Genomic DNA, 27521 nt, shown 5'->3' with positions numbered 1-27521 from the left:
TACTCCTCTATTAGAACATGAACTCCCTGGTTATATCCCCAGTGCCTGCTACAGAGCAGATACTCAGAACACATTTGCTGTGTGTGTGCACATGAGCTATGTGTGCTTGCATGGGGCGTGGTGTACGTATGCTCATGTGTGTATTTTTTTTAATCACGTGTATTTTGATGTTCATGTATACATAGAAAATTTCTAGAAGGAACATGAATGATTGTGATTATCTCTGGGAAAGTAGGAAAGGACACATCACTTTTCCTTTAAAGTCTGGTTGAATTACTTTGTAAGTTGTAATTTGAGAATTTAGAATTTTTAACCTAAGAATAAAGATTTTTTTAGTTCCTATGACCTGGCTTTTGCCATAGTTCTTGATTTCTTGGGGGAGACAGTAAAACTTCTTTAAAAAAAGAGTTCCAAGATGTGGCAAGAATTTTTTTTTTCTTGAGACAGTCTCACTATGTTGCCCTGGGTAGAGTGCTATGGCATCACAACTCACAGCAACCTCAAACTCTTGGGCTTAAGTGATTCTCTTGCCTCAGCCTCCTGAGTAGCTGGGACTACAGGCGCCTACCACAACACCTGCCTATTTTTTGGTTGTAGTTGTCATTGTTTGGCAGGTCCAGGCTGGGTTCAAACCCACCAGCTCCAGTGTATGTGGCTGGTGCCCTAGCTGCTGAGGTATAGGTGCTGAGCCGTGGCAAGAATATTTTATTTTGGCTCGGCACCTATAGCTCAACCAGCTAAGGTGCCAGCCACATACACCTAAGGTGGCGGGTTCGAATCCCCAGCCTGAACCCGCCAAAACAACGACGGCTACAACCAAAAAATAGCCGGGCGTTGTGGCGGGCGCCTGTGGTCCCAGCTACTTGGGAGGCAGAGGCAGGAGACTCGCTTGAGCCCAGGAGTTGGAGGTTGCTGTGAGCTGTAATGCCATGGCACTCTACCCAGGGGAACAGCTTGAGGCTCTGTCTCAAAAAAAAAAAAAAAAAAAGAATATTTTATTATTTTAGAGTCAGGGTCTTGTTCTATTGCCTAGGCTGGAGTACAGTGGTATGATCATGGTTTTGCAGCCTCGACCTCCTGGGCTCAATCAATCTTCCTACACTGGCCTCCTGAGTAGTTGGGACTACAGGTTTGAACCACTATACCTGGCTAAATTTTTTTATTATTTGCTGAGATGAGGTCTTGCTATGTTGTTAAGGCTGTTCTTAAATTCCTGGGCTAGGGTATCCTCCTGCCCTCCCAAAGTGCTTGGATTATGGGTGTGAGCCACCATGCTCAGCCTTAAACTTTGTTTTTATTTATTTATTTATTTATTTATTTTTTTGAGACAGAGCCTCAAGCTTTCCCCCTGGGTAGAGTGCTGTGGCATCACAGCTCACAGCAACCTCCAACTCCTGGGCTTAAGTGAGTCTACTGCCTCAGCCTCCCAAGTAGCTGGGAACACAGGCGCCCACCACAACGCCTGGCTATTTTTTGGTTGCAGCCGTCATTGTTGTTTGGAGGGCCCAGGCTGGATTCGAACCCGCCACCTTGGGTGTACATGGCTGGCGCCTTAGCCACTTGAACCACAGGTGCCGAGCCTTTGTTTTTATTTTATTTTATTTATTTATTGAGACAGTGTCTCACTTTGTTGCCCTCTGTAGAATGCCATGGCATCACAGGTCACAGTAACCTCAAACTCTTGGGCTCAAATGATTCTCTTACCTTAGCTTCCTAAGTAGCCGAGACTACAGGTACCTGCCACAATGCCTGGCTATTTTTGAAGACAGGGTCTCACTCTTGCTCCAGCTGGTCTCAAACCTGTGAGTTCAGGCAGTCCACCCGTCTCAGCCTCCCAGAATACTAGGATTACAGGCGTAAGCCACTGTGCCTGGCCTTAAACTTTGTTTGTAAAGAAAGTACTTGATAGTGCAGACACTAGACACTTAGACAAGAAAAGTGAACTATTAGAAAATGGAAATTTTTGGTTTTTGTTACACTCTGAGAATTTGCTTGTCTTCATGGAAACCTTGAAACAATCTATTGTTAATTATGAAAAGCTGTAAAATTCCAGAAAGTAAGCTGGTTACTATATTTTGCCATGTATAATGTGCACTTTTTTGCCCAAGTGTAAAAAATGTTAAACACAGATAGTACAACTCAGGAGCAGGGGAGCCCACTAGGTTTCCCAAGACTGCAGCACCCTCCAGCCTGAGCCCGTCAGGCACGTGAGGTTCTGGTTTGGGAAAATCTAGGATCTCTTGGGAGCAGGCAAGAGCAGCCTCTGCCCAGTGCCATGACTAGAGGAGGGGATGGTAGTGGGCTGGTGAGGTGGGCTCTATGAAGGGGCCAAGAGCCTCATGCAGCCCTGAAGACCCACATGGCTGCCCTTTGGCTGAGTGGCCTCAGAAGCTCTCACTCTGCCAGCCATGTGCGTGGCCATCTCAGCTGCAGCCTCCAACTTGACAGGGAGGGAAGGGCTGAACAGAGGGAGGGGGAAGCCTTCATACAACAGGCAGCTGTCAGAGGGTATTGTGATCTATACATTTACCAAGGAACCATAGCCCTCCCCAAATGTGTCTTTCCTAGCCAAGAGCTGGCCACTTTATTCCTTTCTCTTTTTTTCTGTTGCATTTTGGCCGGGGCTGAGTTCGAACCTGCCACCCTCAGTATATAGTGTTGGTGCCCTACTCACTGAGCCACGGGCGCTGCCCAGAGCTGGCCACTTTCTTGAGGGGCATTTTCCTAAAAGTTTGGGCCAAAAACTTGAATGCACATGATACACTAACATGCACGATACACAGCAAATACTGTACGTCACAAATGGGTAAGAATCAACAGCTTTATCATAGCTGGATGGTAGGTTGGAAAAGTAACTTCCTGTCAGAGTCCTTGAGCTGTAGATACATTTAACCAGAAACATGCAGATAAACTTAAAGAAGAATATACAAACTGTTTAGACCAAGAAATCTTGAATAAATTTGCTTATTCAACAGAGACTAGTAGCCACAGAGTGTACTTACTGTGTACTGTTGTCAGGTGCTATACTCTTTATGAAGAGCTTGATACTCAAGTACAGCTCTTGTCAAGAAGGGCTTCCCACCACAGGCATGTAAGCACCATATTGGGTGCAATGCACACAAATAATGTGGCTTCTTTTCTCCTAGGTGACTGCTGCCAGGGTAGAAGCTGGTCATAACCGCCGCCACTTCAAGGCAGCCACCTTGGAGCTAAGTGAGGTGAAGAATGAGTTGCAGGCTAAGGAGCACCTGGTGCAGAAACTGCAGGCTGAGGCTGACAGCCTCAGGTGAGTGCAGGCCTATGCAGAGCTGGTCCTGGGGCCTTGCCATTCTTAGGCACGGCATATCCTTGTGGGGTGCACAGTGGTTCAGCATATTCAGCATGGCGAGGGTGCCTCTTTTCTAGTAGATTGCAAAGAATTTTAGAGGCAAACCTCTGTCTCCAAAAGGCTATGCCCACTTCCTGCTTGTATCCATACCCCCAAATAGGAGAGCCACTGTGCACACTGAGCCCAGAGCCATGTCCTCACTCCTGCAGCATCGACTCAAACTTGAAGGCACCAGTCAGGGGTGCACGCATATAGATACTGGTGGCTCTGGAGACCAAGGAGCTGTTACGTGCTGTAGACTGAGAACTGTGTGAGCAGAGCAAGATGGCATGTCCCGAACCTACTAGAGCAGGCCCAGCACTGGGTGTGCAGCAAGGTCTTCCAGGATGGACACACTCACAGGCAGCATTTTTGGGGAAGGGGGTGGCGCAAGGACGAAGGTGGTAATTCCATCCTTTCTTGTTTTTTATGCTAGGTTTCAGGAGGGGAGACATTCCCAAGAAGTGGCGCAATTCCAAGTGGAGCTGGCTGAGGCCAGGGCGCAGCTGCAGCTCCTACAGAAGCAGCTGGATGAGCAGCTGAGCACACAGCCCCTGGGAAATCAAGAGGTGATGTGCCAGGTGGCCTCATGACCCCAGTTAACATGGCTCACAGAGCTGGACTCTGTGAGCAGCACTCAGGATAACTTCATTCCCTGTTTGCTTGGAGAGGAATATTTTTCTCCTTAATGTGGTATTAAAAAAATAAGGAGAAATACAGTTAGAGCAAATTTCCGGTGCAAGAAAGTCAGTTTAAAATTCTTTTGGTCATGTAACCTTTCCCCCTTTAGGTGGAAAATCTCAAATGGGAGGTGGATCAAAGAGAGAGAGAGATCCAGTCCTTGAAGCAGCAGCTGGACTTGACGGGACAGCAGGGCCACAAGGAGCTGGAAGGAACACAGCAGATGTTGCAGGTGCCTGTCCTGCAGGGCTCGCAGAGCACTGATGCCAAGGCACTGGTGCTGACTGCATGCTAGGCAGGGCACAAACATGGCATGAAGCCCTTGTCAGGTTGAATACTCTCACCACATGGTTTTGAAGATGTCACTGTTTCAGGAAGCTCCATGTAGTCACACAGCTGGAAGGAGCAGGGCTGAAACCCCAGCCAGCTCAGCTGAGTGGTATGAAATGTACTGGAAACGTGTCTCCCTTGGGCCAGGAAATAGGACGGTGCGTATGAAAAGGTTGCCAATTTGTGATCAGCTTCTCTGCAGAGCTTGATGTACAAAGTCTTGGCTACATGTGTAAACGATCCGGAAACGGCTTATAGGCAAGTGACTTGAGTCACAGTGCAAATTGATAATATGTGTTGAGTATCCCTCTTCCAAAAATATGAAATCCAAAACTTTGAGCATAGGTATGATGCTCAAAACACTTCTGGCCCCACACATTTTGGATAAGAGATACTCAACCTATATTATTTAGGAAGGGTTAGGCTTATTCTAGTAGCCAACCTTGGATTTATAATACTATTTTTTTTGAGACAGAGTCTTACTGTCACCAGTATAGAGTAGTGCCATGGTATCATCATAGCTCACAGCAACCTCAAACTTTGGGCTCAAGTGATCCTCTTGCCTCAGCCTCCCCAAGTAGCTGGGACTCTAGGTGTATGCCACCACACCCAGCTAGTTTTTCTGTTTTTAGTAGAAATGGGGTCTCTTGTTGAGGGTGGTCTTGAACTCCTAAGCTTAAGCAAGTCACCCACCTTGGCCTTCCAGAATGCTAGGATTACAGCATTCTGAGCCACTGCACCCAGCTTTCACCTTGGAATTTACAAGAGATTCTTGGGGTTTATTGGCAAAATACAGCCATGGGGATATTGCTGGTTTTCTTGTCAGGGTTGGAATATGGCGTAAGAATGTTGAGAATGAGATTGTGATTGGACCCTTCACAACCTAGACAAATGGAGAGGAAATTGTGCTGAGGTGGAAACATTATATACTAAATCCTCTAAAAAATTCAGTACTATATTTTTACTTAATTTACTTATTTATTTATTGAGACAGAGTCTCAAGCTGTCACCCTGGTTAGAGTGCTGTAGCATCACAGCTCACAGCAACCTCCAACTCTTAGGCTTAAGGAATTCTCTTGCCTCAGCCTCCCAAGTAGCTGGGACAACAGGCACCTGCCACGGCACCTGGCTATTTTTTGGTTATAGTTGTCATTGTTGTTTGGTGGGCCCCGCCTGGATTCGAACCCGTATGTGGCTGGTGCCCTGGCTGCTTGAGCTGCAGGCGCCAAACCCATTGCTATATTTTGAGTCCCTTAGAATCATGACATGCAAAATATGATCTTAGCAGAGTATTCTGACTTCACTTTATTCCTTAGAGTCTCAAGTCTGAGTTAGAGATGGCACAGGAAGATCTGGCCATGACCCAGAAGGATAAATTTATGCTTCAAGCCAAAGTGTCAGAACTGAAGAACAACATGAAGACTCTGCTTCAGCAGAACCAGCAGCTCAAGCTGGACCTCCGCCGTGGTGCAGCCAGGACGGTATGCAGGCTTACGTCCTTTTTGGATTGACTGATGTCTGTCATAGATTTGATTGGATAGGAGGTGTCTAGTTATTCAAACATTCAGACATAAGCAGATATATTTAACCAACCCTATGCAAATGACAATAGAATATCTGCTTCCACAATAGGCCAAGTCATTTTATTTTGGTGACTTTTCCAAAAGAATGTTTGCTGTTTTTCACAAATTCCTATAGCATTTGACTTTATGAGCCAAATGAGAGAATGGTTTATTTAGCATCATTTGCCTATCTGTGAAAAAGTTTTAAGTCAGGGGACTTAGATATATTGGAAAAGTTATGTAATTTCTTAGGGAAATTCAAAGTCAAGACCACAGACCTCTTCTGGAAAACTCCAGTATGAGGTTGCTAGTTTAGGATTGAGCTTCATCCTCCTGGGGATCCAGAACTTAGGTTGTCTGTGCTTTGTTTTGTGTTAGGAGTAAGGTTATTTATCCAGCCAGCATTTCTTGAACCCTGTGAGTTGATATAACAGCAAACAGTGTGGCCCATCTGCTTGCCCAGAGGCCCCATATTGGAGCCAGGGAGATCCATCTACTGCATATTCTGCTAGGGAGACTGACTAGAGGAGGGATGGCAGGAAGGCTAACGATGTGCTTTTGAAAGCAGAGAAAGGAGCTGAAAAGCGAGGCTAGCTCTTCCAGCCCTGCCACACCCATCAAGATCCCTGACTGCCCTGTTCCTGCCTCGCTGCTAGAGGAGCTGCTGCGACCCCCACCTGCTGTGAGCAAGGAACCCCTCAAGAACCTCAACACCTGTCTCCAGCAGCTCAAGTATGCTTACTCTGTGTTCCACTTCTTTAAAAGTTAATAGTGTATTTAATTTGGAGGGGTCTCTCCTGTTGCCAGCAGAGTTTGAGCAGTTTATATGAAGCGGGATTATTCACACACATGTGACCTCTGGCTTCATACTGTAAGGTGAAAACTGCCTGGAGTCAACCTGCCCTGATAAACCCCTAGAAGTTAAAAAGCAGGCACTGCGCACCCTTCAGCCTCCTAACTCAGGGTCTGCGGAAGAGGCTCGTGCTTCTTAGGTGTGGCCCTCCATTGGCAAATACCAGGAAGTGGAAGTTATGTGTGAAAGTGCCCTCAGAGAAAGCATTTTTTTTTTTTTTGAGACCAAGTCTCAGTCTTGTCATCTGGGGTAGAGGGCCAAGGTATCATTGTAGCTCCCAGCAACCTCAAAATTCTGGGGTTAAGCAGTCCGCTTGCCCCAGCCTCCTGAGTAGCTGGGACTACAGGCATGTGCCACCATGCCCAGCTAGTTCTTTCTATTTTTAATAAAGAGAAAATAAAATGTTTCATTCTCACTCAGGCTGGTCTCTTAACTCCTGAGCTCTAGCAATTCACCCATCTTGGCCTCTCAGAGTTTTAGGATTTACAGGCATGAGCCACCGTGCCTGGCTCAGACATAGCTTCTCCCCATAGCAACCCAGAGTCTTTGCCACATTCCCATGGGACCAGAACCCTGAGGCAAATGTCTTTTGGCCTTTGCACAGTATTAAGAAACCCAGAGTCTTTGCCACATTCCCATGGGACCAGAACCCTGAGGCAAATGTTTATTGGCCTCTGCACAGTATTGAGAAAAATGCCAAGAAAACCTCAAGCCCTGTGACCTCAGTTCTGCTGGTTTTTGAAGGTACTAGGGACCAACTCAAATGCTAGCAAGCAAAAAACTGCTGTCCAGCACAAGCTTGTCATGGATGAGTCTGTGGATAACTGGTTCTGTGTGGCTCTTGTGTGACCTGGGTCTTTGTCTTTTTTTGTTTCCCAGACAGGAGATGGACAGCCTGCAGCGCCAAATGGAGCAGCATACCATCACCGTGCATGAGTCCCTGTCCTCCTGGACCCAGGGAGAAGGCCACCTCTTAGACCTAGCCACTGCTGGCCCTACCCTTCTGGGGGACCATGCCAACCCCAGGGGTGACATGCAGAAACATAGTCAGAGCAGGGCTTCCAAAGAAGGACCAGGACAGTGATGGCTGCAGCCTCACCTCCAAGTGTGTACCTGTGTGAAGGAATATTCTTTTACCAATGTTATTTATTTGATTCTGTGTTCTATGTTTTTCTAAGAAATGAAATTTAAGTTTTGCTTTTGCCTTTAACAAGGAGTAAAATAACAGAATGAGAACCAAGGATTAGAGAAATAGTCATTTGAAGATCACAATTAACTTTTCCCATGAAACAACCAAATCTTAGAAACCTAGTTCAGATCTTAGTAAGGAAATTTTGATTGTCTCTGAAGGGTTATTTGCAGAAGCCAGCATCTTCTAAGTGACAGCAGCCAGTTACTGGTAGAAACTATAAGACAAAATCTGTGGCAGCAGCAGTGGACATGATGGACAGCCAGTGGGGTATAGCTCACATTCCTGCTCCATTCAGTAGAGCTTTACTTTCCTACAGAAACAAAATTTTATTTAAATTTTATTTGCACTTTTGGCTTTTTATTATTTTTTTCAATAACCATCTCACCATAGGATATGTATATAAATACTGAAATTTATAATCTAATCTTTAAGAAGTATATGCTCACATATTTAAGAATGATCTATTTGTCTTTTTATTGATTGCCATTTGAAAATTTGTTGTAAGGAAAAGATGTTCATGTAGGATTTAGCGATGTCAGTCAGAAAATTGTATTTTAAGAAATGTAATTATTTACCTTCTGAAACCAAATATTCTAATACAAAAAGGGTTCTTTGTTCCTTTGCTTTACTTTATTTCTAGAGGGTCTTTCCTTCCAGCCCAGTCTCTTCTTGGCAGACCACCAGGCAGGAGCCAGTCAACCTTCAATTAGGCCTGATGGCTACCAAGAGGCACAGGGACACTGAGGTCTCCACATGCAGACCTGACTTTTAGGGCATGCAAGGAGAGGCCAGAGTGGAAGAGAAGGCAGAGGAGGAAGGGAAAGTAGGCCAGAGGCTGCCTGCAGGGTTTTCTGTGGTTTCCACTTGAACCTAAACAATTTACAGTGTGTAAAACAGTAATAAGCCATTCTCCAAGGCTCATGCTTTTGTGCCCCAGTGAAATCTTCCCCAGGGCCTGTCCAAATGCTTTTATGGTGTCATCAAATCCTAGATCCTCTGTGGTTACAGTGGCATCACTGGAGCACAGAGGTGGTTTGCAGAAGAGCCAGGCCAGCAGCACCCCAGGGAAGGCGACTGGGCTCCCTGGAGGTGCCTTGGAGCAGGTGCCTCTTAAGTGTGTGAGATTCATGTTTCATTGACTGGTTTACTAAGGAAATCTGAAATAATATTTATTCCTATATGTTAGGGGGAGAGCAAGAAAGAGACACAGGGTTCACGTGGCCCTTCTGAGTGTCACTGGCCACTCCAGATGTGCTGTGTCTGCTCTATGGAGAAGCAGTTTGTGTTCTCTTGTAATATACTATTAGAAAGTTAATGGACAAGGTTAAGGTGACATTAACCACAGAGATGTTTAGGGTTTTAAAAATATTCAATAGCAAGTATTTGAACTTCTAAAATATGTATATCATTTGTACAGGGTTAATTTTGAAATAATACTTGAAAATTTCATTATAAACATCTCTAGCTTTTTAAGTTAGAAATTGTTTTTGACTAAATTGTTTTGTACCATTAGAAAAAGAAACACTAACATACATTCTTATTTATTTTGGCTGTATTATCCTGTCTTAATTTTAAAACAAAGAAATAACACCTCAGACTCATTCTGTGGCAGAGCTGCTTTCTCTTTGCATATAAAAGGTCTTCATGGGGGTGATGCTCATGGTGTAGTTTTTTTTCTCTTGGATAAACTAATTTTGAATATATTCATCAAGTGAAAGCAGATCTCTGTTCCTCAGGCCTTTTTCTCTGTTTAGCTGTCCTGCGTGTGCACACACCTGTGTACATGTATGCTTGTGTGTGTACACGTGCATGTATGTGTGCCTGAAAGTGTGTGTGTGCATGCCCTGTGAATCAGCACCTCTTGGTTTTCTGTGTCTCCGTGGGCCAGTTTGTCACTGGGGTCCAGAAGGGCCTACCTGTCTCTGTCCCCCACCGCAGTATGAGCCTCTGTTTGCTCCTGCATTTTTGCACATGGTCTGTGGCACTGAGGCTGAGGCCTCTTGTGTTCAAGCTAACACTGCCTTTGGGCTTCCTTAAGTAGTTACCTTAAAGAGGGAGTTGGATTTTTAAATTGCCCACTTTTTTGTCTCTAAGGGATTCTCCTGGTTCTCCTACCTCCTAGAGCTAGATTCTTCAGTGAATGAAGTTTGAATTGTTCTTGTGGAATATACTCTTGGAACCCAGTAGTCAAGTCTGGAGCATTACTTTATAAAACAGGGTCACCACTGCGTTGTGTCTGTGCGTGTGACCCATCCCCACACTGTGTCATGTCCCACTGCAGGGAATTTTGGCTTGGGCACTTCATGTCATTATCTGTTTTTTGGGTTTTTTTAAAAATCTGTTTTTCTTACGTTTCAAAAAAACTTATTGCAGCGTGATTTTCATTGATTTTTCCATGGGGTATGTCAGATGCCACGGACCTTATCAACTCATACACCTTGGTCTTACTCTTTGGAGTATGTTATGACACAATGTTTTTGATAGGATATGAATCTGAATCCCCTCAGCCTGGCTCCTGGGAATGGTACCCACCAAGATAGGCCTTGAAGGTGCACTGCCTCAGGAAGTTTGCAGTAAATTTATCCTCGGTTTGAAAACTTACTTTCCTTCATATGACAACACTGCAAAAGCTGAGGGCTTGCAGAGTCACCACAAGGTATATTCCTAATTCCAAGATGTTTTTTAACAGAAATTAAATGTCACGTGTAAAGATTCTATGAGTGGGGGGCAGCGCCTGTGGCTCAAAGGAGTAAGGCGCCGGCCCCATATGCCAGAGGGGCAGGTTCAAACCCAGCCCCGGCCAAAAAAAAAAAAAGATTCTATGAGTGAAAGGGACCAGCATACATTTCACGTTTTAAGAGTGAAAGAGAAATGGAGCCTTCCTTTCAAGGACTCCATTGTGTCACAAACAATGCTGTGATGTGAGACATTCTGAGTCTTCTAACAAGTGAATCTCCTCATGTGGTGGTCTCAGGTTATAATAGGATCCTTGAGGGTAATGTGAGAGGGTCTAGAAAATTCAATGGTTTTAAGTTATTCATTTCTATTAAAAATTTCCTCACAAAAGAATCCTCAAGTTGTGGCATTCAGGGGAAAGGTGTCACCATGTATGACAAATTGTAACTTTAAAAAGCATGTTAATTTTTTTTTTATAAACTTAAGTGTGCTTGGGAATTCCTTAAATTTTGTGCAATAAACTATTTTTTGTAAAGATTTTCATATTCCATTGGGGGGCTTCATTTTAATATTTATATTTTGTCATATTTGGGAATAACTTTTTAATGTCATGTTGTTACACACTCTGTTTTAAAAGACAATTTTACTGGCCTGCTAAAGTTTCAGAAAGGATGTGATAGCTAACTTCACTAGAATAGCAGCTACCCCTATTTCTACCCTTTATAACCCATTCTTCACTTGTTGCCCTTTGCAAGGAACATAAAAGGAGGGGGTTTTACAGGAAAAACAAAGCATGTTTCTCAATAAACCCTGGGAAAGGGTTGTTGGCCGGTCTTGAGGTTCTTAGTGTGGTTCCATAGTGCTTCCCAGCTCTCTCTCTGTGAGGACATCACGGACACAAAGGGATTGTAGCTCCCAGGTCTCTTATGTTCTAACTCCCCAGCGTAGTTTGGTTTTGATCAATAGAAATTAGCCAGGTGTAGAGTTTTTAGTTAATAGCATGGTTTAAAAACTTTAAAAAATACTAAAGCAGCTCGGCGCCCATAGCACAGTGGTTATGGTGCCAGTCACATACACCGAGGCTGGTAGGTTCAAATCCGGCCCAGCCAGGCTAAACAAAAATGACAACTGCAACAAAAAACAGCCAGGCATCATGGCAGGCGCCTATAGCCCCAGCTACTCGGGAGGCTGAGGCAAGAGAATCACTTAAGCCTAGGAGTTTGAGGTTGCTGTGATCTGTGATGTTACAGTATTCTACAGAGGGCAACACAGTAAGACTCTCAAAAAAACCACTACAGAAGAGTAGACAAGCGGTCACACCATTTAATCTCTGTGCTGGGATTTACACTTTTTTTCTATGTCCCCACTTCATTAGCTTCTATACCCAGGGGTCAGGTAATTACTGTAAGATCTAAGTGAAAATTCCCTGACCCCTTATTTTGTGGCCTTAACTTCCTGAAGGAGGAACACAGGAGATGTTAAAAGACTCCCCAAACCTTTCCTTGATGAGAAGGAATTTTTAGCAGTTACTTCTTAAATCAGAAGCATTTACTGGATTCTTCTGCTTGGCTTTCTGCATGCTTTCATTTGACAACAAATGTTGCAGATTCTTACAAAAAGTTTACTTGACAAGGGCCTTTTTTCCTGGAAACAATGGGCAATATTTAAACTGTGTTGCTGAGCTATCTCTGCCATTATTTGTCTGTTCCTGTTTGTGTGCAGGGTGTCATAAAGCACCATCCCCTAGCCCATAGCATGGCCTGGGCACAAGCCTATTTCCACCATTTGCTGGTCAATGACCTTCAGTGTCCACATTTCTAAGCTATCTCCAGCTGAAGTGAAGGCGGAAGACTGAGCGTGTGGATGGGAGCCTGAGACAGCCAAAGACTTTCATGCCTCACAGCACCCACGAGGGGGAACCTCCCTCTATGAAGGCAGCACTTCCCAGGCAGCATCTGGGGTAACAGCAAGCAGTCCCAGCACACCACCAGGGATGGATCTGTTCCCTCATCTGGTTCGAGAATCTAATGTTGGTGATTGGTAGGGTTTTTTACACATAATTTGAGTTTCACAATAAAATACGAGTAATCTATCAATGTGCATTTGCTGTTTAATGCCTTTCCAAAGTCCCTTGGTTCCTGGGTGTGGTCTTTAGCTAGAATGTTGAGCTGCCACTGGGAGTTTCTGTTATTCTCCAATGGAGTAGACAATGGGAGGTGACAGTCTCTTTCACGGCTCACCATTTTCCAGTCAGTGCTCTCTGAGCTGCTCAGGTTTTTGACTCAAGACGACAAAATTCCCATGATGCAGGACTCTGCCACCCCTTTAAGGCATCTTTCTCTCTCTCTCTGTATATATATAAAATTTATAGTTTAAGCTATAAAAGTACTAATACAACTCAATGCTTATTAAGCCCTTACTATATAGAGGCTCTGTAGCAAGGATACACATACCCTAACTCTAATCTCACCTCTAAGGGACCATTGTTCCCATTTTACCACTGAGAAAACAGCAGCACAGGGAAATTTAGTAATTTAAGCCAAGTCCCCAGGAGTCAGTGGCAGACAAGATACCAGCCCAGGTGGTCTGACTCAGACCTGTGCTCTCACACAATGGCACATACTCATAAAAAGGGAAGGGTTGAGGACAGATCTGTCCTCACAGTACTGAGTAATTAGAAACAATAGTACAGTTTCTTTCTACAAAGGAACTCTTTATTCTTTTACATGTAGACATAATTTATAGTAAAAAAAAAAAAAATACAGATTTTAAGTATGCAGTTTGATGCATTATTTTCCATTTATGAATCTCATAGCCACAGAGTGAATTTTGATGAGTTTGATGAGTTTTGACAAATGTGTGCTTTTTTAATTATCAACTTAAACAAGATATAGGGAAGGAGATTCCCTCTTGCCTCTTTCCAGCTAACTATCCCCAGTAAGAGGCAACTGCTGTTCTGATTTCTATCACAACGAGCCTTGCCTATTCCCTAACACTCATATAAATAGAATTCTACAATGTGGCTTCTGCATTTGGCTTCTTTTGCGTAGTACTTTTGAGATTCACCCTTGTTGCTGAAGAGTGTATAACCACATGATAATGTAGCATTTTACAACAATTTCACAACTTATCCACTCACCTGCTGATGTGCTTTGGGGCTACAATACTATGCATCATGCTGCTATGAACATCTGTGAACCAATCTCTGTGGACTTCTGTTTTCATTCTTCTTGGTAAATACGCAGGATTGTATTACCTAGCCATCAGGAAGCTGTTTTAGTTTAGTCAGGCTGCTCTAATAAAATAGCATAAACTCCGCAGCTTGTAAACAGATGAAGACTAGGGGAGACCAATATCAGGCACCTGCTGATTCTAGGGCTGATAAAGCCCAGCTTCTAGTTCATAGATGGTGCCTTCTTGCTTTGTCTTTACATGATACAAGAGGCAAAGGGCTTCTCCCTGGCCTCTTTTAAAAGGAGACTAATCGTATTCTTAAAACCTCTGCCTAGTCACTTTCCACAAACAATGTAAGAGAATTCCAAAATTGTTCTACATTCTCACCACAATTTGATATTGTCAATCATTTAATTTTAGCCACTCTGGCAAAGCAGTATTTCATTGAGGTTTTAATTTTCAACCCATCTCCCCTAGGTAGGGAATCGTACAATACGGAGAATGACAAGACACCTGCTCGACTCCTCCAGGAAGCCTTACTTGGCCTCAGACACCGGGTGGTAATAAAGTAAAAATTAACTGGGACCAAGAATACAAATCCGACCGGCCAGGCAGAGAAAAACTCAGGTGCAAAGTTAACAGGAAACAATCATCCAAGCACATGGCGAAGCCAGTCTGCAGCTTTCTTACCGGTGAGAAACGCTCTGGAGTCGTAAGTTTACAAACTCTGCCGTTGGCAAGGACGTCACTGACGACGAAACGCCCAATTGTCCCGGGGGCCGAGTAGTGAGCGACTCGGGGAGAGTGCCTACAGACCGGCCAGCGCCTCCGCAGCCCCACACAGGCCTCCCCGGCTCGTCCACGCCCTGGGCGACCACGCTTCCACCATCTGCGGCCGGCGAGCGGGCGACGCCAAGCAGATGCTGTTCCAGCCGTTCCCCAGCCGCCCCCGCCGGCCAGCGATCCTGAGCGCCGCGGCGCCGCTCCCGTCTCAGGACCCCAGCGCCCCGCCTGCCCGTGCTGCTGCCTGACGGCGCACTCGCCCGCCTTGTGCCACCTGGAGCTGGAGCCGCGACCGCGCTCCCTCGGCAAGCCTCTGAGAGCTGAGGCGGACACCCGTGTCCACCCGTGCAGCCTCCGTCCCGAACCAGCAGCCCCCGCGTACGGCGCTGTCAGGCAGTGGCGCGGGAAGCCCGCACGGAGTGAGGTGACGAAGGACCCTGGAGTTATCGGCGGCTGCGGCGGCCCGGGCGGCGGCGATGCTGTGGCCGCGGCTTGCGGCGGCCGAATGGGCAGCGCTGGCCTGGGAGCTGCTTGGGGCCTCAGTTCTGCTGATCGCCGTGCGCTGGCTGGTGCGGCGACTGGAGAAGCGGCCGCGGGGCCTGGGCAGGAGCCCAACCCCCGCCCCGCCTCCCCCAGCGGCCTCGGGCCCGGACTCAGGTAAGGCAAGTCGGCCTGTGGGCCCTCCGCTCTCTCCCCGCCCAGGGTACGCGGTCCCCACCTCTCCCCTGGCCCTGGGTCCCCAAATCCGTCCCGCCCCCTTCTAGTTCTGAGTCTCTGGCCCGCTCCCCTAGGGCTCCCGGCTCGGAGAAGAGCAGTTAGACTGGGCCGGTTGACGTCGGGGTGCTGGGGGAACAGGAATCCGCAAGGCAGTAACCCAAGGGGCAAATGAGCGGAAATTTTATTTTGCGTGACAGGAAGCCTTTGTGGTGTCCGGAGGAAGAGTGACATGGTCCAGGGCTCGCTTTGGAAAGTTCATTCTGGCTGCTGTAATGGAAATTGTAGAGGGATATCTGGGCACCCCTGAGGCTGGAGCAGGAATGAGCCGTGAAGATTATTTCTAGGATGAGAGTATGCGATGGGGTAGGGAATGGCGTCTGCGAAGGCTACAAAGTGAGAGTGGTGTTGAAGGGGCGGTCCCCAGACAAGGAGAGGAGGCAGAGGTGGAGACAGCAAAGCTTTGGAATAGATTCTTGCTGTAATGGAAACAAAGCTTGGGGAACGATGGCTTAAATCAGGGTAGCAGTAATAAGTTGCTGAATTCTGGTTTTGTTTTGAATGTGAAGTTATTGGTAATTGGATATAAGAACAAAGAACATCCAAGTACTGCGTATAACTCCAGGTGTAGGGAAGGAAATGGAAGGATGTGGTTATTATCTATTGCTTTGGGGTAGACTGTCAGGTATGGGTGAGGCAGATCAGGAGTTAGGTTTTGGTAATTTTAAATGTTCAAGTTTAAACTTGTGACATTGTGAAATATTTCCAGTATTTGGTTTTGGTTTTCATCCTGGTTACCTGACATACAACTCCTAACATCCCTGAAATTGACAAAGCAATGTCTTTGTGTATGCTAATGAGGTGACTGATGGCTGGCAGCTCCTAGGTAGCTTCAGGTTGGTTGCTGGTCATAGGAAAGTTCAGAGACTTTAAGCCCTATCCCCAATCTCCAGGCAAGGCAGAGGGGCAGAAAACGTAAGTTGATCACCAATGGGGAATGGTTTAATCAATCTTGCTTACATAATGAAGCTTCTGTAAAAGCCCCAAAGGACTGGGTTCGCTTAGTTTCTAGATATCATGTTGAGTTGAGGGTGGTAGGCCCAGAGTTGACATGGAAGCTGCACTTCCCTTCCCACTTTTTTACCATGCGCACCTCTTCATCTCTATTCTTTGTAATCATTTGTAATATGCCAGTAAATGTAAATAAAGCATTTTCTTGATTTGTCTGAGCTGCTCTGGTGAATTAATGAAACCCAAGGAGGGAGTTGTGGGAATCCTGATTTACCCTGGTTGGTCAGAAGCACAAGCAAAACAACCTGAGGCATTGGTAGTGGGGGACTCAACTGAGCCCTTAACCTGTTGTCTGACGGTTACTCCAGGTAGATATTATTAGACTAGAACTGAATTAGAGGACATCTAGTTGAATTACTTGAGGGATTGAGGGAGGAACCCCACACATCTGGCTTCTGAAGCATTGTGTGAGAATATAGTGAGAGAAACTGCATTCGTTTGTTTTTCTTTATGTCATACTGTTACAGACCCTGAGGAACAGTACTTTGTATTGTTTGAGTGGGCTTTATGCATCAGATTTTGTAAGTTCATATCCATCACTTGCTTTCTTCTTGGTGACAGGTAAGCTGTAGATAACAAAAACTGGGAGGATGTCCAAGTAACTGCCCTCCAGATACAGTTTTGGGCAGGAACCCCTGCTGTTCACTCAAGAACTACTTAAGAATCAAAAACAGTTTTGTTTTGTTTTTATTTGTTTGTTTTTTGTTGCAATTTAGGTGGAGCCAGGTTTGGCCACACTCGGTATATGGGGCTGGTGCCCTACCCACTGAACCACAGGTGCCGCCCTCAAAATCAGTTATAAAAGAGAAAAATTTACATTTTCTTTCTATCTGTTTAGCTCTTTTTTGATATTGTGAAAACAGTCCTCATAGGGTGCCTGTCAGCAAGTCAGGTAGGGAGAGGCAGAGAGCAGAGAGCAAACTCAGATATATATATATATATATACATATATATATATATATGTAAGATTGACTTTAGCCATTACTGGAAAACTCAGTTAATAATTTTTCTTTTCTTTTTTTTTTTTTTTTTTTTTTTTTTTTTTTTTTTTGGCCAGGGCTGGGTTTGAATCCAACACCTCTGGCATATGAGGCCGGGGCTTTGAGCCATAGGCGCCGCCCCAATAATTTTTCTTGTTATTTCACTTCTAGGTGATAACTAAATAACTTCACTGTCCTTTCACCTAGCAAGATTTTTTTGAGAGTTGAATAAGTACAGTATTTGGCACATATTAGGCATTAATGAGTATAGTCTGTCATAGTAATTACCAGCATCATTGAAGTAGGGCTGTGGAGGATGTTAGGTGTGTGTCTGGTATTCTGAGAAAAGATCTGGAGATAAAACAAACAGATGTTGGATAAAGCTGAGTCTGGAGGCCCTGGTGTAGGGTCCTGTGGGCAGGCTTTTAGGGTTGGTGTTTTTCTTGGTTTTGTTTTGGAGGCTCTGATTTGACTGAGAATCCTCTTCCCCACCCTCCCAGCAGTTTGCTTTCATCCGCAGCCCCAGGCTTTAGGTAGGACAGTGGCTGCTGATGAGGTTTTCTGTGCCCTCCTTCTTTAGGAGTCATGCTCCATTTGCTTTCACATCTGATTTTTTCCTGGAAGATAAAAGTTCCTCAAGTACTTTGATAGGAATATGAAATTTTTTGAGCAGAAAACAAAACTGATGACCCTACTTTAGAATCTCAGGGATAAAGGGGTCCCTAGGGAGAATTTATTTCTCATGTCCTGGTTTTATTTTATTTTATTTTATTTTTGCAGTTTTTTTGGCCAGGGCTGGGTTTGAACCTACCACCTCCGGTATATGGGGCCGGCACCCTACTCCTTTGAGCCACAGGTGCCGCCCAATGTCCTGGTTTTACAGCTGAGGAAACAGGCCCCAGGAAGGTCATTGTCCCACTGAGATCACACAAGATGGGGTGTAGGTCTGTTGCTACTGGGCCCAGTGCACCTTTCATCCTGCTGAGTTTTTACCTTCTCTCATCCCCATAAGAAAGTTCTAGGTGGCACCTTTAATAAATACCATGCTGATTATCCATTTACACTGTCAACACTGTGCCACAAGACTCAACAGGACACCAAGACTAAAAATTACCCAAACACTAAAACTAAATAAATAATGTACAGGGCAGCGCCTGTGGCTCAAAGGAGTAGGGTGCTGGCCCCATATGCCAGAAGTGGCAGGTTCAAAACCAGCACTGGCCAAAAACTACAAATAAATAAATAAATAAATAGACAATGCACGTGGCTTTTGTGGCATGGAGTTAAGACAATAGAGTTTGGAATGTTTTTTCCATTGAGGATTTATTTTTAGGCTTGGTCCCTGTGGCTCAAGCTGCTAAGGCACCAGCCACATACACCTGAGCTGGCAGGTTCGAATCTAGCCCAGGCCCACCAAACAACAGTGATGATGGTTGCAACCAAAAAATAGCTGGGTGTTGTGGCAGGTGCCTGTAGTCCCAGCTACTTGAGAGGCGGAGGCAGAAGAGTCACTTGAGTCCAGGAGTCGGAGGTTGCTGTGAGCTGTGATGCAACAGCACTCTACCCAGGGTAACAGCTTGACACTCTGTCTCAAAAAAAAAAAAAAAAAAAAAGAATATTATAGATATGGAAGAATAAAACTTCGGAAACTTACCATACAGAATTTATAGACCTCCCCCAAAATGGAGAAACACTGGATTGAAATGAAACTTCGAAACTAGTTTTTTTTTAACCTTTTTAAAATACATAAGGATATGCTTATAGCCATGGAATTAAATTTTTTTTCTTTTTTTGTCATGGGCCTAGGTGAAATGACAATGGATGCCATCTTGGCTTGGCTGAAACTCCTAAATCCAGATGATCTTAGAGAAGAAATTGTCAAAGCTGGACTGAAATGTGGACCCATTACATCCACCACCCGGTTCATTTTTGAGAAAAAATTGGCTCAGGCTTTACTAGAGCAAGGAAGAAGACTGCCTTCCTTTCCTCCCCTCCACAAGGAGGGAGGTGCCACAGCTCTCAGCCAAGACAAACAAAGGATTTTGAAGTCTGCTGTGGAGAATGCAATTGACCAGCCCAGTTTTTCTGAAGACAGAGATTTTGGTTATAGTGTAGGCCTGAATCCTCCAGAGGAAGATGCTGTGACATCTCACTCCTGCTCAGTACCCTTGAGCGCTGCGGCTGGCATTGACACCCACAGAGCTGGAGTGACTGCCTCTAAGGAGCCTCTTCTGTACTATGGGGTGTGCCCTGTGTATGAGGATATCCCAGCAAGAAACGGTAATGTGACCACTGTGCAGTCTTGCCTTAAATAGATGGTACCTGTTGGGGGTGGTTAAAAATTGAATACTGGGCTTGGTGCCTATAGCTTAAGCAGCTAGGGCTCCAGCCACATACACCAGAGCTGGCGGGTTCAAATCCAGCCCAAGCCCGCCAAACAGTGATGACAACTACAACCAAAAAAAAAAAAAAATGCCAGACATTGTGGAGGGTGCCTGTAGTCCCAGCTACTTGGGAGGTTGAGGCAGGAGAATCGCTTAAGTCCAATAGATGGAGGTTGCTGTGAACTGTGATGCCACGGCACTCTACCCAGAGCGACAGCTTGAGGCTCTGTCTCAAAAAAAAAAAAAATGAATACTGTACATAAAAATATTTATTCACTAGTCTCAGTGCCTGTAGCTCAGTGGTTAGGGTGATAGCCATCTACACCCGGGCTAGTGGATTCAAACCTGGCCCAGGCCTGCTAAACAACAGTGACAACTATAACAAAAAAATAGTTGGGCAGTGGCGAGCACCTATAGTCCCAGCTACTTGGGAGGCTGAGGCAAGAGAATTGCTTAAGCCCAAGAGTTTGAGGTTGCTATGAGTTGTGGCAGCATAGCACTCCACTGAGAGCGACATAGTGAGACTCTTAACACACACACACACACACACACACAAAAATATATGTATGTATATTCACCATAATCTTATCACCCAAAATTAACTATTATCAACACTTTTGGGGGGAAGAGATAGAGTCTCAAGCTGTCACCCTGAGTAGAGTGCTATGGCATCACAGCTCACAGCAACCTCAAACTCTTGGGCTTAAGCGATTCTCTTGCCTCCACCTCCCAACTAGCTGGGAATACAGGGACCCACCACAATTCTTGGCTATTTTTGTTGTTGTTGTAGTTGTCATTGTTGTTTTAGCAGGCTGGGGCTGGGTTTGAACCCGCCAGCTTTGGTGTATGTGTTCAGTGCCATAACCACTGTGCAACAGGTGCCACCTGTTAACATTTTTATATAGAATTTTTCTGAATTTTTTGTAAATCTATATAAACATTTTTAAAAATTGGCTCAGTGCCCATAGCACAGTGGTTACAGTGCCAGCCACATACAGGGTGGTGGGTTCAAACCTGGCCCAGGCCAGCTAAATAACAATGACAATGGCAATAAAAAATAATCAGGTGTTGTGGCAGACACCTATATATAATCCCAGATACTTAGGAGGCTGAGGCAAGAGAATTAAATCCAAGAGTTTGAGGTTGCTGTGAGCTGTGACCTTACAGCACTCTATAGAGGGCAACATAGTGAGACTCTGTCTCAAAAAAAAAATTTTCTTGAAAATTGTTAGGAAAATACACTTGCCTTACAAATATTGATTTTAGGCTTGGCACCCGTAGTGTTTCGGGTGCCAGCCACATACACTGAGGCTGGCAGGTTTGAACCCAGCCTGGGCCTACTAAACAACAGTGACAGCTGCAACAACAACAACTTAAAATAGACTGGTGTTGTGGTGGGCCCATGTAGTCCCAGCTACTTGGGAGGCTGAGGTAAGAGAATCGCTTAAGCCCAAGAGTTTTGAGGTTGCTATGTGCTGTGATGCCATGGCACTCCATCAAGGGTGACGTAGTGAAACTCCATCTCAAAAAAACATATGTATATGTTGATTTTAGGGCTAGGTTCCATTTTTTTAGTGCTTTGTTCTGTTGATTAATCATTTCCTCCTCTTAAAAATTCATTATAACCTGGACACCTTTTATATTAATGATTGCAAATGGCCAACAAATACATAAATAATTTTCAACATCAAAGAATTATAGGCTCGGCGCCTATGGCTCAAGCGGCTAAGGCGCCAGCCACATACACCTAAGGTGGCGGGTTTGAATCCCCAGCCCGGGCCCGCCAAACAACAATGATGGCTGCAACCAAAAAATGGCCAGGCGTTGTGGCGGGTGCCTGTAGTCCCAGCTACTTGGGAGGCTGAGGCAGGAGACTTGCTTGAGCCCAGGAGTTGGAGGTTGCTGTGAGCTGTGATGCCATGGCACTCTACCCAGGGGGATAGCTTGAGGCTCCGTCTCAAAAAAAAAAAAAAAAAAAGAATTGTAAAAGAAATAAATAGTAATGGAAAAATAATGAGAACTGGGTGTTTTTTGTTTTGTTTTGTTTTTTTGAGACAGAGCCTCAAGCTGTCCCCCTGGGTAGAGTGCCATGGATCACAGCTCACAGCAACCTCCAACTCCTGGGCTCAAGTGAGTCTCCTGCCTCAGCCTCCCAAGTAGCTGGGACTACAGGCCTCCGCCACAACGCCTGGCCATTTTTTTGGTTGTAGCCATCGTTGTTGTTTGGCGGACCCAGGCTGGGGATTCGAACCCCCCACCTTAGGTGTATGTGGCTGGCGCCTTAGCCGCTTGAGCCACAGGCACTGAGCTGAGCCGAGAACTGGGTGTTGATTAGAATATTAGAAATTAGACACTATCATTTTGTTACTATTGTGATACCATTTGTGGTGATGACCAAGGAGATTGGAAGTTGATCAGTTTTGCACCGTGAGTAGAATGGCATATTAGTTAACTGTCAGATCTTTTAAAAGAACATTAATGACACTGTGAAATGTTCATGATGCAATTTCTGTTTATTATTGTTGATCTTTATTATGAAAGTTGCTTATGAAAAGTTTAATTAGAACATATTATTACATACCGTGTGGTATCTAAAGTAAAAGTGAAATTTCTCATACGTACCCAGATCTTATTCTCTAGATGTAACCATTTAACTTCCTTCATGTATAATACTTGATCTGGCTATTTTTTATTTATACATATAAATGTTGCTTTTATATTTAATATGTGTTTTTATATATAATATGCATGTTTTTTTAATTTAATATAATTATAAATATATATAACTGCACTTTGTTTTTATTTTTATAAAAATGGTAAGTAGAAGTACAGGGCCAAAAGGTAAGCATTTCTTAACACCTTTCAAAGGTATCACCTTCCAAGACCTATTTTTATCTACAAAGGCAAAAGAGATTATTATGTTTCTGTTCTGCAAACCATACTGTATGTTGTTTAAACTTTTCATTTGCTTTTGAGTAAGGGAACTTGCTGTCTCATTTTAGGTATATGCTTATGGTCTGTCTTTGATGAATGTTTCGTCAATACATTGGCCTTTTTTTTGAGATAGTCTCACTATGTTGTCCTCAGTAGAATGCTGTAGCTTCACAGCTCACAGCAACTTCCAACTATTGGACTTAAGTGATTTCTCTTGCCTCAGCCTCCCAAGTAGCTGGGACTACAGGCACCCGCCAGAATGCCCAACTATTTTTTTGTTGCAGTTTGGCAGGGGCTGGGCTTGAACCCACCACCCTTGGTACATGGAGCCGGCTTCCCACCTACTGAGCCACAGGCACTGCCCGACATTGGCCAATTTTATCAAACAGTGGACATCACCTATTCTTCTGTTATACTGGTTATCATTATTTTCTCCAAATCCATCATTTGTATTTTATGTATTTATGATAGTCCTTTTTTTTTCTACTCTGTTGCCCTGGGTAGAGTGCTGTGGCATCACAGCTCACAGCAACCTTAAACTCTTGGGTTTGAGCAGTCCACTTGCCTCAGCCTCCCAGGTACATGGGACAATAGGCATGCACCACCATGCCCAGTTAATTTTTCTATTTTTAGTAGAGATGGGGTCTCTAGCTCTTGTTCAAGCTGATCTCAAACTCCTGAGCTCAAGTGATCCATCCATCTTGGTCTCCCAGAGTGCTAGGATTACATGTGTGAGCCACTGTGCTGACCTAAAATTATTTTTATTTAGATTCTTTTTTTTTTCTTAAGAGACAAGGTCTCATCATTTCTCAGCCTTTTGGCTAAGATCAAGTGTAGTATCTATTGTTGTGAGTATAATATCTGATGCGTCCTCTATCTGAGGACAATATATTAAATGGGTTTTTGGAGCAGGGAGTTGGAATAGGAGCTTGCTCCATCCACTCCATGCATTGCAGTACTTCCAGGAACAGTACACCCCCTCTGGGAGTGAGAGAACCGTTTTTTGGTTCTCTCTCAAAAAAAAGAGAGAGAGAGAGAGACAAGGTCTCACTCTGTCGCCTAGGCCGCCCTGCAGTGCCATCATCACAGCTCACTGCAGCCTCAAATTCCTGTGCTCAAGTGATCTTGCTTTCGCTTCAAGTAGCTGGGACTACAGGTGTGAATCACCATGCCTGGCTAATTTTTTTATTTTTTGTAGAGACAAAGTCTTGCCCAAGGTGATCTCGAATTCTTGGGCTCAAGAGATTTTCCTGCCTCAGCCTCCCAGAATGCTCGGATTACAGATGTGAGCCATTATGCCCAGCCTTTATTTAGATTTTTAATAAAGATCCATATCAAATTTATGTTTTAGTAGGGTATTTTGGGACATTAAATTGCTTATATATATGTATCATATTATTCAGATATTTGATCAAGCTTATTAATTGCTTTTTGGGGATTTTTTTGGCTAGCCAAGGCTCCTTTTCTTCAAGATTGAAAATCTGAACTGTGAATATGAGAATAAAACCAGGCACTGGATAGCTGCTGTTTCTCTAGATTATTGAACCCAGGGTATGAGGAGTGATAGTGTTCTTAGTCATTCTTCTCTGACTTTCCTTTGTTGCTTTTCCCAACCAGAAAGGATCCATGTGTATGAAAATAAAAAGGAAGCATTGCAAGCTGTTAAAATGATCAAAGGGTCCCGATTTAAAGCTTTTTCAACCAGAGAAGATGCTGAGAAATTTGCTAGAGGAATTTGTGATTATTTCCCTTCTCCAAGCAAAACCTCACTACCTCCTTCTCCTGTGAGAACGGCACCAGTCTTTAGCAATGGTGGGTTGAAAGGTAAATTATATAGCAGTTCATATCTTGCTGTCACTGTCAGATTTACCCCACACTATTTTGTACCCTCTTTCTTGATAATATGGTAACTAGTTTTCTCCATGAAGGTAGAAGAAATGGAGCTAAGTGGACCAGGAAGCCACTCAGGCTCTGAAGTAGACATGCCAGGACTTAGCATCTTAACTGTGAAGAAATGCTGAAAAGAACACTGTTGCCCTTCCACCTATCCCTTTGTCTCTCCCTGCTACCTGTTGGATTCTGGGTCTTTTTTTGATACTAAAACCAGTCTACTTCCCCACCTGAAGCTACACCCACTTCTGGGACTGGGGCAGCTACAAGAGTTAGGCTCACCTTCCTGCCAGCTCAGGGCCAGGGTCTTATTTGAAGAGACTATTGGGCAGTTAGCTTTATGCAGAACTCTGCCTTTCCCCTCAGCCCACAGTTGTCTGAGCTTCCCTAGCTGGCTGGGCTCCAGAGAGGTGGCACCCTCTCCTTCCAGACATTGACCCTTAAGTTAAGAATCCTATCTGCCGGCTAGGCACCTGTGGCTCAAGTGGCTAAGGCGCCAGCCACATACACCTGAGGTGGCGGGTTTGAATCCAGCCTGGGCCCGCCAAACAATGACACAACCAAAAAATAGCCGGGTGTTGTGGTGGGCACCTGTAGTCCCAGCTACTTGGGAGGCAGAGGCAGGAGACTGGCTTAAGCCGAGGAGTTGGAGGTTGCTGTGAGCTGTGATGTCACGGCACTCTACTTAGGGTGACAGCTTGAGGCTCTGTCTTAAAAAAAAAAAAAAAGAATCCTATCTGTTCCCTCATTTGGCCTTATTCAGGTGCTTCCTACATGGAAACCAGAGTGATTGCTAATGGTTTACTAATTTCCTTCTTTGCAATTTTTAAAATATCCCTAGTAGTAATCACACTTCCCCTGGGGGGGGTGCCCCTTTGTATGTTGAAGGCCATGTATGTTTGCTGATGGTGTTCCTTTATCTGCAGCTGCCCTATTCCTCCTCCACCTGCTGAAAGCTGGTTTAGCTTTCAAAGTTCACCAGGTGATGCCCGGTTCAGAGCCTTTCCTGGTCAGGTCCTAGTTTTCTAGTTGGGTCTGATTGCCCTGCCTTCCCTGCCTGCTGGTAGCAAAGTTCTGGCTGCCGGGCAGTATGTTGTGTACCATTTCCTATCTGCTGTTTCCAGCTGGCTTGTATACTTCTGCAGAAAGGCTGTTTATCCTCTCAGTTTACCACAGAGGGAATGATCAGAAACCATTCCTGAAATTGTTTTTAAATTCTCTTAATAACAGATGGTTTGTGCTTGTCTGAATCAGAAACAGTAAACAAAGAACGAGCGAATAGTTATAAAAATCCCCGTACACAGGACCTCACTGCCAAACTTCGAAAAGCTGTGGAGAAGGGAGAAGAAGACACCTTCTCTGATCTTGTGTGGAGTAATCCCCGGTATCTGATTGGTTCAGGAGACAACCCAACTGTTGTACAGGTAAGCCTGCTGTCAGCATTGTCAGTGCCATGGCAATCACAATACTTGTGATAAAATTTGACTATATTTAACAAACATGAGGCTCTTTTCTTTCAGGAAGGATGTAGGTACAACGTCATGCATGTTGCTGCCAAGGAGAATCAGGCTTCTATTTGCCAGATGACTTTAGAAATCCTGGAAAATCCTGATTTCATGCGGCTGATGTACCCTGATGATAATATGGACATGCTGCAGGAGCGAATCTCCTATATTGTTGACCTTTACCTCAACACCCCTGACAAGGCAGTACGTGTCCCCATCTCACCTGCTCCTTTTTTGATAGAAGTTGTAGCCAGTTTTCTAACTGAATGGTTTGTGTTTCCAGTAGAGTGAGAGTGTCTTATGCTCTGTCAGTGTGTGAGGCGTGTGGAAGGTGGGAGAAGAGAAGTACCTTCCTTGAATTCAAGAGCTCAGGGAGACAGGACAGGGAAGGGCAGGGGCACTCTGGGTGGGCCTGGGTCTTCCAGGCAGCTTCTCTCTTGGGTTTTATTAAGAGAGGAACATGGGTAAATGCCAAAAAGCATAGAAAAGACAGTAAAACAAGTTTAAGTGTCTTTTATTATGGTATTTGATGTATATCTTTTATATATATTTTTCACTTCAGGAATATTTCCTGTGGAGTTATGACACAGAGTCTCACTTTGTTGCCCTCTATAGAGTGTCATGGTGTCATAGCTCACAGTAACCTCAAACTCTTGGGCTCAAGTGGTTCTCTTGCCTCAGCCTCCCTAGTACTGCTGGGACTACAGGTGCCTGCCACAACACTGGCTATTTTTTGTTTGTTTGTTTGTTTTTCGTTTTTTGTTTAGCAGGCCTGGGCCGGGTTTGAACCCACCAGCTGCAGTGCATGTAGCCAGTGCCCTAACTCCTGAGCATAGGTGCCCCCAGGCATGATTTTTTTTTTTTTGTAGTTGTTTTATAGATGAAATCTGACTCAGTGTCCCTGGCTAGAGTGCTACAGCATCAGCCTAGCTCACAGCAACCTCAAACTCCTAGGTTCAAACAGTCCTCCTACCTCCCAAGTAGTGGGGAATACAGACATGTGCCATCATGCCCAGCCAGTTTACTATCTTTAGCAGAGACAGGGTCAAACTCTTGCTTAGGCTGGCCTCAAACTCCTGAGTTCAAGCAGTCCTCCCACCTGGGCTTCCCAAAGTGCTAGGATTACAGGCATGAGCTACCACGCCCAGCTCAAAGGCATGATTTTTAATGGTTAATTTATTTGTAAGTAAGAATTATAAAAACAGAAAGATTGATGTATTTACATAAGGAAAAATTCAATGATAGCTTGGATTGTAAACTCTTAACAAAACTTAAGACTTAAGAATTTAGAAAGTTGTGGTAAGAGAGTAAAAGAAGCATGTCATGGTGCAGCACAATTTTATTATTTGATAACATAAAAAATATGATACATTGAACTGCAGAATTGAAAAGCAAGAATAATTTTTTTTTTTTTTTTTGAGACAG

General features: G+C 44.5%; 2 protein-coding genes and 1 pseudogene across 4 annotated transcripts in view; all 3 read left to right on the top strand.

Moving 5' to 3' along the window:
* The window catches only part of GOLGA3 (golgin A3), a 67687-nt gene extending 56488 nt beyond the window's left edge, over nucleotides 1-11199 (top strand). For all 3 annotated transcript variants that reach the window (XM_003792889.3, XM_012807048.2, XM_023514968.1), the window contains 6 exons: nucleotides 3147-3286; nucleotides 3804-3936; nucleotides 4158-4280; nucleotides 5695-5859; nucleotides 6509-6672; nucleotides 7673-11199. In XM_003792889.3, the coding sequence (XP_003792937.1) occupies nucleotides 3147-3286; nucleotides 3804-3936; nucleotides 4158-4280; nucleotides 5695-5859; nucleotides 6509-6672; nucleotides 7673-7877 (930 nt within the window). In that variant the 3' untranslated portion in view covers nucleotides 7878-11199. The remainder of the gene's footprint in view (nucleotides 1-3146; nucleotides 3287-3803; nucleotides 3937-4157; nucleotides 4281-5694; nucleotides 5860-6508; nucleotides 6673-7672) is intronic.
* Nucleotides 11200-15094: 3895 nt separating this feature from the next.
* ANKLE2 (ankyrin repeat and LEM domain containing 2) overlaps nucleotides 15095-27521 on the top strand; it is a 28627-nt gene continuing 16200 nt past the window's right edge. Inside the window, exons 1-5 of the mRNA XM_023514948.1 lie at nucleotides 15095-15275; nucleotides 19190-19663; nucleotides 24319-24525; nucleotides 25822-26015; nucleotides 26112-26300. Coding sequence (XP_023370716.1) covers nucleotides 15095-15275; nucleotides 19190-19663; nucleotides 24319-24525; nucleotides 25822-26015; nucleotides 26112-26300 — 1245 coding nt within the window. The remainder of the gene's footprint in view (nucleotides 15276-19189; nucleotides 19664-24318; nucleotides 24526-25821; nucleotides 26016-26111; nucleotides 26301-27521) is intronic.
* Nucleotides 23503-23682, top strand: LOC111726376 (annotated as a pseudogene).

This window comes from Otolemur garnettii, unplaced genomic scaffold, assembly GCF_000181295.1.
Source record: "Otolemur garnettii isolate 467f Iridium unplaced genomic scaffold, OtoGar3 scaffold00062, whole genome shotgun sequence".
In the NCBI taxonomy this organism is placed as follows: Eukaryota; Metazoa; Chordata; class Mammalia; order Primates; family Galagidae; genus Otolemur; species Otolemur garnettii.
This window is presented reverse-complemented; position numbering and strand designations above follow the sequence as displayed.